This window comes from Tympanuchus pallidicinctus, unplaced genomic scaffold (genome assembly GCF_026119805.1).
Source record: "Tympanuchus pallidicinctus isolate F22 unplaced genomic scaffold, pur_lepc_1.0 scaffold24, whole genome shotgun sequence".
NCBI classification, from domain to species: domain Eukaryota; kingdom Metazoa; phylum Chordata; class Aves; order Galliformes; family Phasianidae; genus Tympanuchus; species Tympanuchus pallidicinctus.
This window is the reverse complement of record NW_026294741.1, coordinates 1305985-1321418: the sequence shown is the minus strand read 5'-3', so window position 1 is coordinate 1321418 and position 15434 is coordinate 1305985. Positions and strand designations below refer to the sequence as shown.

Below are 15434 nucleotides of genomic sequence, written 5' to 3'. Positions count from 1 at the left end.
GCGGAAGGCGCTGCACGGAGCACGAGGCCGGAGCCCGGAACGGTGAGCGCAGCGCTCCGCACCGCCCGGGGATACGGAAGGAGACATCCGCGCCCAGCGACCCCAGCGCCGCAACGGGATCGGGCAGGACGCGCCCAGCGCCCCCAGGGCACCATCAGCGCGGGGCGCCGCGCACAGCCGGGCCCTAAAACCAAACCCGCGGCCCCAAGGCCGTCAGCCCCGAGCGCCGCAGCTCCGCCCGGCTGCAGCTCTGGAGCCGCGCGCGATTTGCACCTCGGGGCGCCGCGCGGAGGCTGAGCTCCAGGGCGGCTCCGCTCCCCTGCGGCGCTTCGTGCGAGGCTCCGCGCCGCGGCTCCATTGAGCCGAAGGGGTTTCGGATACTCAAATACTTGAGGCGCGCCGAAACCTGCGGCGAGAGCGAGGAGGGAAAAAACAAAGCGGACAAACGCTGTGTGCCAGAGAGCTTTTATGACAGCCAAGGCTCGCTCAGAACTCTGTGCAAACATCCCCGCAGAGGTTAGGACAGCGGGGCACTGAGCTCCCCGAGTGCCTCATTCCCGGAGGTATCGATCAGTCCCCGGCAACGTCACAGGGCCCGGTCCTCCCGCAGCTTATCAGCACGGGAAGCACAAACCAAACAGAGCGAGCCGAAGGGAGGGGAAGGGGACAGAACTCAGCGCTGCGCACGGGGCCAACGAGGTGCAGAACATCACAGCGTGTCCCACACAACGGCAGTGGCACCGGTTTGAAGTCAGACCCGCTGCCTGCCGTCGCTCAGCACAGCCGGCGGGCGCCTGTTGGCAGAGCTGAGCTCTTGGGAGACAGGGAACGAAGGCAGCGGAGGCCAATCCAGGCGTGAGGTACCAGGAACAGACAGTTAAAGGCAAAGCGTGTTTGCTCGGAGCTGGTATTCAAATATTGGCACGTTCAGGTTTAGTGCAGGAACTCAGAGTGGCAAAATTCGCAGTGCTTAGAAAAACAAAATTCCGCCCCCTCCCTCTTTTACAAAAGTGATTTTGAACATAGCAGCATAGGTAACAAAACGCTCCTGGAGCTCACACAACAGGCTCCATTTATAAAACATACAAGCAAGAAAAAGGCCTTTGTTTTTCAAGGGGTAACACTGTTACAGGTACAAACAAAACCAAGTGAAAACAACTGCCAGGGTTCATTGGCAACAAAAATTTAAAGAACTGTGCAGTGAGGTGCTATGAATGATGTAAGTTTGCAATCAATTGCTTAACAGCCTCAACAGGAAGCCATTCTTTTGGATGCTCTGCATAAATTAAAGCAGCGCATTCCCTCTCTGCGCACCATCGAAGTGCAAGATCCTGGTCACTGCAACAAGCTCTCCTTTTTAGGCTTCTGCTAATTCAGTGGCACCGGTGTGGTTTGTCAGGACATCTTCTAGATAAACGGACACTCTCCCTCCAGTTTTGCACTCTGGATGTTTCTCTACCCCGTGCAGATGTTCAATGGCTCCTTGCAGTAGTCTCTCTCTCTCACACAAGTCTGTGTGCGTCCCTGCTTCGTTGTCTTCTACTCCAGATTTCATATATTGCACCACATAGCATTTGATGGCATCACCATTTGCTCTTATGGTTTCCCAGATGAGTGGCAGGTCCGTGTTTGTTGCCAGACTCAACAAATGAAGCAGAGCCTGGCAGATCTGTGTCCTGAGGCTGGCGCTGTACTTGAATTCCAGGAAGTCCTCGGTGTCTTCGCTTTTCTGCAAGGCTTCCACCAAGGCACCCCAGATCTGGCAGAACTGCTCCGTGGCTCCATAGCATTCCCTCCTGCTGGGGATGGAGAGGGCCGTGGCCGATTTGATGCGGACCTTGAAATTCTTGCATGACTTCACTACCGAGGAAAGCGCACTGAACGCCTGTGCGGCCCAAGCAGCCTCTCCTGCAAGTAAATGAATACCAATGATAAAAGCAAATCCACAAACCCGTTTCAAGCACTCAAAATGTAGAAGAAAATGGTGCCTGTGACACCTAAATATTTAACAGCTTACGTGTTCTGTATTCTGTAATTAGATCAGTGCAAATAAGGAGCTATGAAAATAGTTTTGAAGAAGTTAACCTGCTGACGCTTTTCCTAGAGTAAAAACAACAATTGGTTTTCTATTTTCAGTCCACAGCCATGACCCCATTCTTTTCTAACATGACACATCCAAGTGAATGTAGCACAGTGATGACCATATTAGCATTTTCAGGATCTGAACCTACTTCACTGGTCAGAGTTCTGGGAAAGATGCACCTCCGGATATGACAGCGCAATTCAGCTCGGTTTGCTTTCTCCCCTCTTCTGCAACACATTCCTAACAGAGACCTCCTCAACCCCACAACCTGCTGTACAAAGACCGAGCCACGGGGACAAGGCTACTCACCAAGTGGCAAAGCACTGTTCTTAAACACGTTGCCCAGTGCGTAACAAGCATTCCAACGCACTTTCATAGTGGCTTCACTCTGAACAGTGGAAACAAGGGCCTGGAGAGAGTCCTCAATGGCTTCCCTAAACCTGGGGTGTGCTACGTGACACGGCTGCAGGAAGTGAAGCAGATTCCCGAGGGCCCTGACTGCATTGCTCTTTACCTGGACGGAAAAAACAGACACAAACATCAACTCTCAAAGGAGGATGCTGACCCGCAGCTCCCTGCCTGCTGGGGCAGAACACCCTGCAGGCAGTGCAGCCAGTGCCCTTCTCAGTAGAAACGCAACCACGATCCTCCACCCTCCTTCCCTAAGCCATACCTTGTCTTTGTCCTTGGATGCTTCGGTCGCAGACCGTAACATCTTCAACAGTAGGAGATCAGAGAATTCCTCTTGGAAACTTTGTCCCATTGTTTCCCTAGCAGAAGAATCACAGTGTGAAAGACTAGCTCTGAAAATCCACTCTCACAGATGATACAATCCTTTATAAACTTGTATGAACAACCTTCACTCTTTAGAAGGCTAATATGTAAGGCAAACCTTACTACATGTGACCACTATGTTTATTAATTTAAAACCAAGCTATCAATGCAAGAAAGCCTGTTAGCAATGCATTAAGTCTGTAATAAAAGACAGAGGGCAATGAATTGCTCAGAGGCAATTCATTAGCAGGAATATATGATAACTATTTCTCCTGTTAAAAATGTAACAGTTGGTTGGACATCCTTCAGTCTTTGGCTTGAGGAAGTGTTAAATATTCATCAATTCTACTTTTGGGTTACGTTGAAAGTAAAGTTATCAAGGAACACACAGCTACACAAAGTGACACACAAAAACCAGAAAAGTAAGCTTGGCATTATACTTTGGAACTAATGACAAGAAAGACCTAAAGCCAAGCAGTCGAGTCCAACAGCAAGGGACAGGGATACTGTTAACACAGCCCTGCACACCAGTAGAAATGCTGGCTGAAGGGAGGTTACAAAGCACTCCGTTTTGACACAGCAGCTGTAGATTTTGTCTTTTTGATGCTAACTGCCCTCTGGCACTGCAGGCACTGAGAGGAGCTGTGCTTCTGCTTACATGTTGACAATCAGAGTGTCGGTGAGGTTGCCCAGGGACCAGGCAGCTTTGGCACGGACGCTGGGAGACTTGTCGTGCAGGGAGTTCAGGATTGCATTTGCTGTGTCTGCTACAAACATCACATCCTATAAGAGAGAAAAAAACTGCAATTTGAAAAGTTGTTGGGTTTTTTTTGTTGTTCTCATTGCTGCTTGTTTTAAACAGGTGATTTCCTCAGTGCCATACATGTTCTGAGCTTTGATAGGGAAAACAGGATCTCCACAGAAATCGCCTCTATTAACATTTGGTTTTTGTAGGTCACAACTTTTAACATGTTTACTGTGCTTTCTGCACAGCTTTGTTTGATCTTTAATTAACGGTCCAAGCCTCCATGGTGACCAAGTTCACCACTCTCCTGGGTAGCAGTTGCTGAAAGGTTTCACTGTATAATTTAATTTCATTGGTGCTTTTAGTTACTTTGGATTTTAGCATAATTACCTGGACTGCCATTCTTACACTCATTAAATCCCACTCTTAACTAAGTAATTGCTTTGCCAAATTCCCTGCTGAGCTGCTTGTTTAATCTTCCTTTTCACAGCACTACAGATTTCATTTTCATCCCTTTGCCCACGATGAAGGATTTTCCTTTCAAAATATTTGGACTGAACTCTCAACAGCAGCTACTGCATAATTTTCTGTTAAAATCGCCCATTTAAGGCCACGTTGCAAAAATGAGTCTGCTACCCTAAGTGAGCTCAGGCCAAGTTGCCGTGGAAGCAAACCAGCTTGCTCCCTTCTCCCCAGCATTACTTCCTCGCTGTTCCTTTCCTCCTTTCCCACTTTGGTCTTCAAGAGCTTGGTGAAGGTCCTCTCCTCCTTTTGGGCTCCCTGATGAGGCAATCTGGGTTCTGCTTCATCTCACAAAGAACTGCACTGACTTGTTCCCATACCAGGCAAGGGACAGATTGGGGTAGTAAAGAAAAACGATGCATGCCGAAGACCAAAAGAATGAAGGAAGGCTCATTGCGAAAGAACTCGTGTCCCCATCTTACGGTTCATCAAACTCATTCCAAAATGGTTCACAGTAAGAAAAAGTTTAACTAGTTCTGACCTGACGAAGGCAAGAGAAGAGGATGTAGACCCCAAGGGCACGCACGGCAGCTGCTTTTACCAGTGGGGTCTCGCTGTGGTTCAGGCCAAGCAGCAGAGTGATGCACAGTATCTGCTGGTCGTTCTGAAATGGCAGACGGTTATGGCAGCAGAGAGGAAACAGAAAACAAAACTGTCCCACAGAGAAAGATAACCAACAAACACTGTGAGAGAGCTTAATAGACAGGATCTATAGAAACTGTCATTCAGAGTGCACTCTTTTCTTCAAAGTAAATTGATGGGCATTTGAGGATGCCACGCAGGAAACTGGAAGGCTTCCAGAGAAAATGTTATCTGGTTGCTGTTAGATAGTACTGTGAAGGAAACTAAATATTAACTGTCATCCAAATGCAGAAGGTAAACGGCCCATTAGAAGTAAAACAAACTGGATAGGTTGCTTTTTCCTGTCTTACTTCACTCTTCCCACTTCACAAACAAGGCCAACAAGGTGAATTAAATTCATCCTGGACAGATTGTCAGCTTACCAGCCCGCAACAAAGATCTGTTTCATCAGAGCAAAGGGTCAGAGTGGGCACTGACTTGACCCCACGTGGCCACAGGGAAAAGAGAGTGTACAAGATCAAAGTGCAGAGTGATGAAGCACATGCTGTACTTGGGAGAAGCCAGGCTGAGAATTCCAGAGGTACTGCTGCACTGGCAATTCTTGGGCAAATGAGACCTGGCAGGGTACTGCCATCAAGAAGGGCACAGTGACACAAAAGGAGCTGCACAATGCAGTGGTGGTACACTGCCAAGGCTTTCATGTTTAAGAGCATATTTCATGCTGCAAAAGGAGAGGAGGGCCAACACATTCATTTGCTTCCGCCAGGGCAAACACTGCAGCTTAATGTTTTAAAAACTAGCCAAGAGAAAAAACATGCATGTGAATTGGTGAACAGCATCAGTCCACGGCTGTTAGGTCAGCTGTCCCTTCAACTGCTTAACCAGCAAAATAGCAACCCTTCACCCTTCCCTCGTGCAATGAAGCTCTTGCCCTCCATCCCATGCTTCAATAGCCAAGGCTGAGCATTCACAGCAAGGCCAAAGAGCTTCTGTGACCCACAGTTTAATTGTTTTCTGAGACTAATTACTCCCAATACTGCCTTTTCCAGTCTTCATTGGTCTCCGTTTACTCAGAATGCAAAAAACATTCTCTACCTTCTCCCTATGAAAGTAAAGGGTTTTAGATTTCCTTCGTGCAGTAGTCAAGAAAATATCTCCATAGGTAAGAATGCTGGGCTCACAGGAGTGCTTTATTACCTGCAGACTGCTGAAAGCTTCTGGCAGGATGGAGGACAGAGCATCACAGGCACTTGTCTGAAGAGTTGCATGTTGAGAATTCTGGAGAGCACCAGGTAAAGGGCCATTCAACATCATAGTCCAGAAAGTTACAACCTACAGACACAGCAGACAGGTTTACCTATTTAAACTGAGCAATTTTGCCAAAGTTCTGTAAGATTTTGTCTTTTTCTACCATCATCCAGAAGACATACTTATAGCAGGTAGCATAATCTCACCTGAAAGTGATTACAGGTGTTTGGAACCCTAAAATAATTAGCACCAAAAATAAAATGTTTTCAAGACATTTTAGTGGTGCTATAAAGCACTTATTCACCAAGTTGTGTTTGTTCCTTCCCAAGGGCACATGCACACTCTTGGACTAGATTGCATTAGGTAGAACTACAGTTCCATTCTCAAAGCCACACAGGTGGGTATTTTCATTTGCCTGATAATTTCCATTCATATCAAGTAACAAGAAGCCAGCACTGCTGGACACATTTCCCACCTGGGAGAGTGACCAGTGACAAGCTTAAAGTTTAGCTTACTCTAAACCACTTTATAGCATTTCCCTATTTCACAGACACAAGTCCTAAACAGGTCTACATTACTGCTACAATGCCAGTTCCTCGGCTCCAGCAAAGCTGTCTAAACAGCAGCCTCAGGCAGTGAACATCTCCGAGGTCACACACATGGCTGTGGCCACCCCCTCTCTGAATGTGAGACAGAACATTTAGGCAGGCTCCAGTACCAGTGCAAGCTCACCACAACTCTAACCGTGCATCTGTAGGTTTGATGTGATAGTAATGACACATGCAAAGCCTGAACTGCTCTTCCAGCTTGCTGACTTACGTCAGACAGGAAGAAGAGGAATAAGGAGAGGCACAAAGGCAGTGTTAACATCACGTAAAAAGATCACTTGGTTACCAGCCAAAAGGAACGCCAAATTAACGCAGAAAGCTGCCGAAATTCTACCTACCAGCACCTCTAAAGCTGCAGGGTACTTTACTTCCTTTCTTCTTTCCTGTGATTGATCTATCAGTTTCCACACCAGAAACTTTGCAGGGAATTCAAGAAAGGAAGTTCAGTGAAGCCGAATCTGAGCGGCAGCCCACACACTCACCGTGCTGACTGGCACTCTCTTCTCAGGGGCAACAGCAGAGTCGGGTTTGTGCTGCTGTACTACACCTGTGCCCAGCTCCTCCAGAAGCTGCAAGGAAGCAGAATGCAACCAGGCCTTTATCACAGTGACTCAAGTATCACCAAACTACAGAAATCTTTATCAAGGACTAAACTTCTACTTTTGTTCTCTGGGTAAAGAAGATCCAGTATTAATTTGGGCTCTATTCTGTCTCTGCTAGTGAAGGAACCAGAGGAAAAGCCCTTCTTAGATGAAGTCTCCAGCTAAAGAAGCATAACAAATAGCTGGGCAAAAAGGATATCTCTGAGCTTTCCTTTGGGTAACTACAGTTACTACAGACTACAGTTCAAGCACAAAGTGATGATAAATGAGGGAAGGGCCAGCGTTGCAGTCCATGCACTTCCCAGACCTCCTGGTGAACTCAGCCGAGTACCAAACCTCTGCTCAGAGTTGAAGACTGGAAGGTCACAGTGCACCTCTGGGAACGCAGCAGCCTGCCACTCTGGAAGGCACCGGCTCAGCACAGAGCTGCTACATGGAACTTGCAGACTCTGAATACTCAGCATGACTCATCTGTGTTTGCAAAGCACACTGATGGACACAACTGACTGACAGAACAATGCTGGTCTTTCCTCAGCTCTTACTTTGGCTCCATGAAGCTGAATGGATGGATCCGTTTCTTCCATGCATTTGCAAGCCACTTCTCCAAGTTCTAGCAAATAGCTCTGAGCCATAGAGAAATACCCTTTCACAAGAAGAGCTAACACCTAAACACAAGCAAAAAATGAATGCAATTCAGCATTTTTTTCCTTCTATTAAAACAAAATACCCTAAATACAGAGAGCATGTTAACAGGCTAATCAACACAGCAACGACAGCAACATTATACTAAAGTATAACGTAACAGATACACCTCACAGCACAACTTCTAGAATAGTAGAGCTAAATAAAATCCTTCCAATTCCATTATCCTGTTCAAAAGAGAGCCACAAAAGCACTATCAGGTAGCAACTCAATGAATTATTTACTATAAGAGAAGTCTTCTGTAGTGAATAAAGCTACTGCCTGTAAGAGAAATACATTCTGCATCTCCTGCAACACTGCTGCTGTGCTCAGCAAAGCTGGATTTAACAAATATGCACTGTTCCAGAAGTATGAGACTCTCTGTGATGCACATTACAAAATATTACTATTTTCTGTGGTTACACGAAGAAAAACACATCCAAGTCCCAGCATTCACAAGTACTTCTTTAGTCATGCCCGTGCCACCCCACAGCTCTCTGCACTCTGTTCACCAACTGCAGAATTCTGTGCCACAAGCACAGAATCTAAACGTTAGCATTCTTTCAGTCACAACAGAACAGAAATGCTGCTCCAGCAAATGCTTTTGCCTACAGCACTCTGCAAGAGGTAGGAGCAAAGGCAACCCACGAGACTCAGCAGGCCTGAGGCTATGTGATACTGAACAGGATGGCTGCTTTACAAGCTAAATGTTCATTCTCACCTGCAAGGATTCCAGTCGAACAGGAGATGGTTCATAAACACTCCCAGATGGAAAGTTAGCATCGCTGTCAGAACAGGGATCCTCTCTGGGCAGAACAATGATGGAAATGCAGAGACGAATAAGCCAGCATGGTTCTGGAGGCAAACATCCTGATGGATTCTCTGAAGGTCCCCCTTCCAAGGGCAGTGCTTTTCTCCACTGCTCAGAAAAATTAAAACGATGAGGGGTTGCACTACCACTGTTGCTTAGCCCTGAAGAACTGGGCTGCTGTAAAAGTAGCTGCACCTCTGGTAAAGGTGCTTGGGCAGATACCACAGCCCCTAATAATGTGAGACTAGAAACTCGAACATTAACATCTGCAAGAAAGAACAGGGGGGGGAAGAGAAAGCCAGTCCATTAGCATCTCACTGATGCGTCAGTATCCTTCAGCCATTTTCAAATGAGACAGGTCGTAACGCACAATTTGGTAGCGCTCTAATTATGTATTTATAATGTTGTAATTAACCAGTGCTAAATTAAGGACTAACCTATACAAAGAGGCACAATGCAGAACACAAACCTTTATGGCAAATGTATGGCTTTATCTGGTTCCAAACTCTTGTCAGCAACCCGGGATTTAAACGGCTGTATGGTGCATTTGAAACCAAATTTGCAAGGCACTGAAACATAAAAGAACATACGTGGCATGGTGGGTAAGGTGCCTGGCCTCCAACAGATTTCATTTAACATTTGTAGTTTAGGTCATTTTTGACAGCTAAATGTCTGAGGGCAGCTGAAAACAAATAATCCCAAATTATCTGTTGTCTGAAAATTGGTTGCAAGCTTCTCCTACGTGACCTGGCATAAAGATCAAGACATTCCAACAGCCCATGAAAAACTTTTCAAGAAGGCTGTCTGGATTCAGGTTTCAAAGCCAGGGGGAGCCTCCAGAGTCATTTCTTAGGTTCACTCACCTCAAAAAAAAAAAAAAGAAAAAAAAAAAAGAAAAGCATAACAAGAAAAATGCACTGAGAAGAAACTCTAGGAGTCTGTAGGAAGCCTCAGTCACTGTTGCCATGATATCACAAGGCTTCGGTCTATTTACCCTCCTTCTTCACCCCAGTCCTTCCTTAGCAGCCACAAGAATTTCCATGCAATCTTTCTTCAGAAGTCTAGAGGCCAATTTCAGCTCTTGTGCAGCACTTGAAATATTTACCTTGATTATTTGAGTTAGTGTTTGAGAAGACGATTCTGCCACCAGGGCTAGCAGCAGGCAGCGGTGCAGCTCCCGGATGCTAGAAGCAATAGTTACAGAGAAGGGAGTGAAAGCTCTCTTGTGATCATTAGCATCTTCAGCAATAGAAAGAAACTGCTTAGAACCTTCCAGAATAGCGGACAGAACTTGAAGAGAACAGGCACGTGTCTGAAAAAATAAAACACCTTTGTTAGCTACAGCTGAGCTTTTAAGAATCCACTTTCTCGTAGGCCCTCCTAAACACTCATCTCAAGGATGGCACCACATCCTTAGTATGCAGTGTAACTTCAGGAGCTGTTACACCAGGAATGAGTAATGACTGCCATTGGTTTCCTCAACCCTCAACCTTTGATTTCCTGTGGCACAGAGATCAAGCAGCACAAATACAACTAAAAGCCAAAGACAACTCTCACAATATAACACTTCACCTCTTCAGGACCATCTCACCTTAGGAGAAGGGTCCTTTAAAGCAATAGTCATCAGGGACACCGACTGCGGGCTGCCAATGCCGGGTGCATCAGGAACAAATGCTGACCAGTAGCCATAGAGAACTCTTTTTTCTACTGACTTTATAGCAGACAGGAAGCACGCCAGCGCCCCTTGACGAACTTTGGCTTGATAAGATCTTAAAAAAAATAAACAAAAACGTTAATAAAACAGCAGAAGTGTAAAGCAATGGATTTAAGCCAGTTCTGCATGCTGCTCTGCTTTATGTTTACGTGAAGAACAATAACCTCATTTTGCTCTGCATTCCGCCTTCAGCATCAGAATATTCCGACTCGCTGCTGCTGACTCCTTTCCAGGCAGCACCAAGCGAAGGCAGGGGATCCTTTCCAGCAGGCACACATGCAACACCTGATGCACAAACCCGAGGATCTGCACAAGGACTGCTCTCCACATTCGGTTTCAGCACGTCTGCTCCATGGTTTGATTCATTTCCTGCATCACACAAATCTTCTTTTCCTTCTTCTGCAAACTCTCCCTTTTTTTGTTTCCCTTTGGACTTCTTTCTTCGGTTCTGTTGTATGAAGAAAGCTAGATTTTATGTAGATGTATATATCCAGGATGTGCAATCATTTTATAGCAGTACACCTTTTACTGAGGGAAAAAAAATCCCAAATGAAAACAAAACTACTTTAAATCCAGAAGAAAAGCAGAGTTCCATATGGTAAATCATGCCCCTCACGTAGAACATTACCATGTAACAGCTCTAGTTTTCAAGTGAGAAGTTTTGACATGAAATTTAATTTACCCAGAAGAGTTATCACAACTATTTAGTATCTTCTGTGCAACAATGTATGATTGCACTCGTGCAGTCCGTGCAACACTGTACACAAAAAATAACCTGTGTAAGGATTAAGCAGAACAGATGAGGAAGCAAGGAAAAAAGAGGGGAAAAAAACCACCAAAATAATGATAATTTAAAAAAAATAATAATAATTTTTAAAAATCAGTCAGTAGATGAACCTGACTTCTCTCAGAAGAAGTCAAATAATTGTCCAAGTGCCAGGAGACAAAATGCAATTTGTAAAATAAAGAACTCTGTCTGACTGCAAGCACCAATTCCATGCCTGCAGGCCAAGAATGACACACACAGCTTAAGTCAAGAAAACCCATCTCTGCAGAGCCATTTGTAAACTCAGGTGACAAAACCAAAGCATTTTAATTAGTTCAGAGATGTATAACTGATACCATAAAAGCAAAAAAAAAATACAAAATGTATCACACAGAACACAGAGAGCCTGTTAGCACCAATGCCACTCAGGTAACACGCAACCACAACAATCACATGAGTACAGTAAAGGAGCACAACTTCAGCTTACCCCCGTGGGCTTAAAGGCAGCTGGCTCTGGTTGCTCCTCTTTGACAGGTGACCTTTTGTCATACTGAGGTAATGGAGCTGGGTACAAGGCTGCAGGCATCTCTATGCTCAGCCCTGGCAGCCCGTGAAACATGCATTTCTGAAACAACAACAAAAATGTTGGTGTATTTTTCCCCTTCAGCACATGTCCTCAGTGTCAATTTCAGTAGTTACCTTTAATACTGCAAGGAGAGATCCAAGCTGGTCAGTTTGCATTATCTTCATCTTCCCACCGTTCAGAAGCGACTGGATTCCTTTCAGTGCATTCTGTAGCAGCTGAGAACAAAAACAGAATTATTTACTTTTCCTTCTCAGAACACTGAAGCTTCACATCTTTCAAGTGATTTTTTAAGCAGCTATGGCTTTGCTCAACATAGTTGCCATGACAGTTATTTACTCTGCCCAGTTAAAACAAATACAAAAAATAAACTATTTAAGCAAAATCTCAGTTGAAAATAGTCCAAACATCATACACTCCAAACTGCAGCATTCCAGCAGCCAATTTCCTAATCAGAGTATTCCAGACTCACACTTACCATGCAAAAGACAATGTCATCTACATTAGAGGTTTTTGAAGACTGCAGAACACTTAGGAACGTTTGAAAACAGACACTTCTGTAGGGCTCATCCAAGCACGGCTGTCCAGGCACACTAAATAAAAGTGAGAAACAAATCAGTGCTTCGCAGCTTTATAAAGCTACAGACTCAGATGCAAATTCTCTGCTAAGCTGAGGAGGAGGGCCTAAGACAGACCCATAGCTCTTTGAAAAGGATCAGCTCTAGTTCTAAAAAGAACAAAAGGAAACCTGCACAAAGACTTCCCACAATCCTAGCATGCCTTACAGCTCTCTGCTTCTGTGGCTACCTTCTCAATTACTATGAATCTCCAGGCACAGCTCAACAAGCTTCCATGCCTACAAATGATGAAAGGCAAGAATTCACATTTAAGGGCACCTAGTATGATTCTGTCAGTTCCCACATCTCTCAATTTTAATGTGCTGAAACATTTTAATGTCTGCTTGATTTAACGTACAAAGAGAGGGCAACTGCATCACTTTAATCTCTGCTGTCTTAGGTACCATACAGTAAAAGCTGGCCAATGCTGCAGTAGCTTTTGTCATTAAATACAATCTTTGTAATGGATTCCTAAGCATCTGTCTCCAGCACATTTAATTACTTCAAGCCATTACTGCATGTTTGGTAATATTCACAGGACAATTCAAGTATTGCAACTGATTTTCCTGAAATTAGAATCACAGAATAGCTGAGGCTGGCAGGAACCATCTAGTCCAACATCCTTGCTCTAAGCACAGCCAAGCAGAGCAGGTTGCACAGCACCAAGTCCATTCAGCTTCTGAGCATCTCCAAGCACAGAGATTCTACAGCCTCCCAACAATCATTACAGGACCAGACAAAACTTTTTATTTCCTCCCCTAAATATTTCCTTTCTAACACTATTTCTGGAAGTCTGAGACTTTACAGTTTCTATCCATACACGATATGGATTTATGCATATGTAGCTTACTGGTCCCCATTTGCCATTCCTGGCACAGAGCAGACGGGCTGTCTGTGTTGTCAGACATCATCTAAAGCATCCACTTCCCCACCTGTAAGAGCTCATATGCACCTGAGACACAGGTTTGCCATGCTGTGTACTGCTGCCCTCCTGAGTTCCACGTCGGACTGAGCAGGATCACTGAACTGTACCAGGAGTCCCGTCTTGCCCAGCAAATCCTGCAGGTACTAAAACAAAGCAGCCAAAGTCACTAATGCTCTTCTCTCAGCCTGCTGGCTCTGTTTGGTAGGTAAACATATCATATCTATGCTACAAGAAAAGACTCATCAGCTGCAACTTCAAATTCCACAGACAGATTGTGTTTACTAAAACGACACGATTACTATTTCCAAAGTTCTCCTGTTTTGTGTTTTAAAAAAGTACCGAGTGTGAGCATAGTTCACACTGAGTCACAATTTATGCCATCTTCCCAGACATAATTCTAAGTTAGTGACAACTGCTGTACCAAGCTTCTGCCATTTTCTAGGCTACAAACCCACGCAAGCTGGCAGCTCCAACACCGCTAGCATCACTACTTTGAGCTTTAGCCAAACTGCAGAAACTGCTCTGCAAACTGCCAAGAGCTGGTGAGAGCAAGAGAATTCATCATATCAAACACTACCTTACTCTGCAGCAAGAAGAAGCTCTGTGCAAACTTCAGCTACAACACTGGACAACCTCTGCTTCGAAATGGCTTTGAGACCACTGCTCACTGAAGACCAGATCTGGCTGCAGGACAAATTAGGGATCCTCAATGGAGACTGCAGAGTGTCTGCAATTTGAATCTCCCCACGTTCCTTCTGGCTGTCACACAGACAGACCACAGTGCTTAGTCTGCAGGCTGAGCCTGGTGCCCTCCTTCCATTGTGTGCCGCTGGCTCAAGCCAGATCCTGGATGGATCCTACTGCTGCTGCACGCAGGGACAGCATCAATGAGCACGGGAAAAATCTTGTTATATACTGACTATTGAAATACTTACCTAAAACACCTGCAATTCAACTTTTGCATAAATACTAGGCATGATTCTAATCTTAACCTAAAAGCTATGGTGATTTGAGAACAAGACACATTTTTATCTAAAAAGAAGAAAAAAAAGAAACAGTAAAGGATGAAAACCCTTCCTGCCTACTTTCTCTTAGTTTGTAAACACACCTTCTGACATTTAGGTCCATTATTGTAAACAAGAGCTGCTAAGGCTTGCAGAATTTCAACGTGTGTCCAAGAGCTGCATTGCTTAAGCGCAGAGATGCAGTAAGACAGAAGAAAATTCAAGTTCTGTTCATCAACTACCACCTGTCGTAAGAGAAAAAGGATTATGGTCAAGAAAACAGCATTATCCTGTACTGATCAATGTATTTATATCTCCATGGCTACAGACTTGGGTAATCTGGCTGTTAAAATTACACATCATCACAAAATCAGAAATTTACATTTCAGAAACAGATCGGTGCACATGAGTGTCCTGTAACCAGCTGTACTGCCCACGAGAGCTGCCTTTCACAGTCACACTGGAGTCACAGGTCAGAACCTCGGCTAAGAGCAAATAAACACTGCACTGAAAATCCAAGCGTCCCCACATGAGGTCAGCTCCACAGCCCCACAGAAATGGCAAAAGGCCCCTCTGGCTCAATGGGGGCCCAGGGAGATTGCACAGAGGGTTAAGGCACAGCCAGCTTCCCATACCTGGAATCTGTTAAGCAGGTGATGGATGAGCTGACAGACTTTGCTGACGAGATGCTCCTGATCGAAGGGAACCAGCTGGCAGGCCTGGGCGAGCAAGACACAAACATCCTGGGAAAGAAAGCGCGGGTTTGTCATCGAGAGCCGCAAGGCACGTGCGCCGCCGGGCCCCGCTCCGAGCCCCCGGCTCTCATGGAGTCACGCCGGCTCCAGCAGCGCTCGGACCCGACACCGGACGGGCCTCAGGCGGCTGCGAGCCCCCCGCACGCGGCAGTGTCCGGTACCTGAGCGCTGGGTCCCACCGCCGGCGCCGGCCCGCAGTTCTCGGAGATAAGCTGGTCGAACAACAGGTGCAGCTCAGTGCGACGGCCTCCACCGGAACGCTCCGCGCCGGGCTGAGTCCGCAACGCACCCAACCGCGCCATGTAACGGCGGAAGGAGCCGCCCGGCCCCGCTTCCCGCACCGGGACTACTGCCACTGCCGCCGCCGCCGCCGCCGCCGCCATCTTCCGCCCTTCCGGCACTGTCGCTATGGCA

At 45.9% G+C, this 15434-nt stretch overlaps 1 protein-coding gene across 3 annotated transcripts; it reads right to left on the bottom strand.

Annotated features, from left to right (window-relative positions):
* Positions 1-449: 449 nt before the first annotated feature.
* On the bottom strand, positions 450-15418 carry HEATR6 (HEAT repeat containing 6). 3 transcript variants are annotated; one of them, XM_052688818.1, is made up of 20 exons: positions 15182-15418; positions 14901-15008; positions 14370-14510; positions 13289-13404; positions 12198-12312; positions 11836-11937; positions 11624-11761; positions 10535-10818; positions 10248-10425; positions 9762-9968; positions 9126-9225; positions 8567-8922; positions 7707-7829; positions 7045-7131; positions 5904-6038; positions 4606-4728; positions 3516-3640; positions 2757-2853; positions 2393-2597; positions 450-1908 (listed from the first exon to the last, which is right to left on the bottom strand). In XM_052688818.1, exons 1-20 carry the CDS (start codon positions 15401-15403, stop codon positions 1358-1360), a joined length of 3513 nt encoding a protein of 1170 aa, XP_052544778.1. In that variant the 5' UTR covers positions 15404-15418; the 3' UTR covers positions 450-1357. The 3 variants fall into 3 exon arrangements, with proteins under 3 accessions (XP_052544778.1, XP_052544779.1, XP_052544780.1); XM_052688819.1 differs by lacking the exons at positions 14901-15008; positions 15182-15418 and adding an exon at positions 13839-14127 and having other exon boundaries at positions 14370-14468; XM_052688820.1 differs by lacking the exons at positions 14901-15008; positions 15182-15418 and adding an exon at positions 13839-14124 and having other exon boundaries at positions 14370-14455.
* Positions 15419-15434: the final 16 nt, after the last annotated feature.

Coding starts and splice junctions, on each gene's coding strand:
- HEATR6 (XM_052688818.1), bottom strand. CDS start 15,403: ATGGCGGCGGCGGCGGCGGCGGCGGCAGTGGCAGTAGTCCCGGTGCGG. Junction 13,405..14,369: donor ATGGACCTAAATGTCAGAAG/GTGTGTTTACAA, acceptor GCTTTGTTTTAG/TACCTGCAGGATTTGCTGGG. Junction 2,854..3,515: donor GACACTCTGATTGTCAACAT/GTAAGCAGAAGC, acceptor TTCTTCTGCTAG/GGAAACAATGGGACAAAGTT.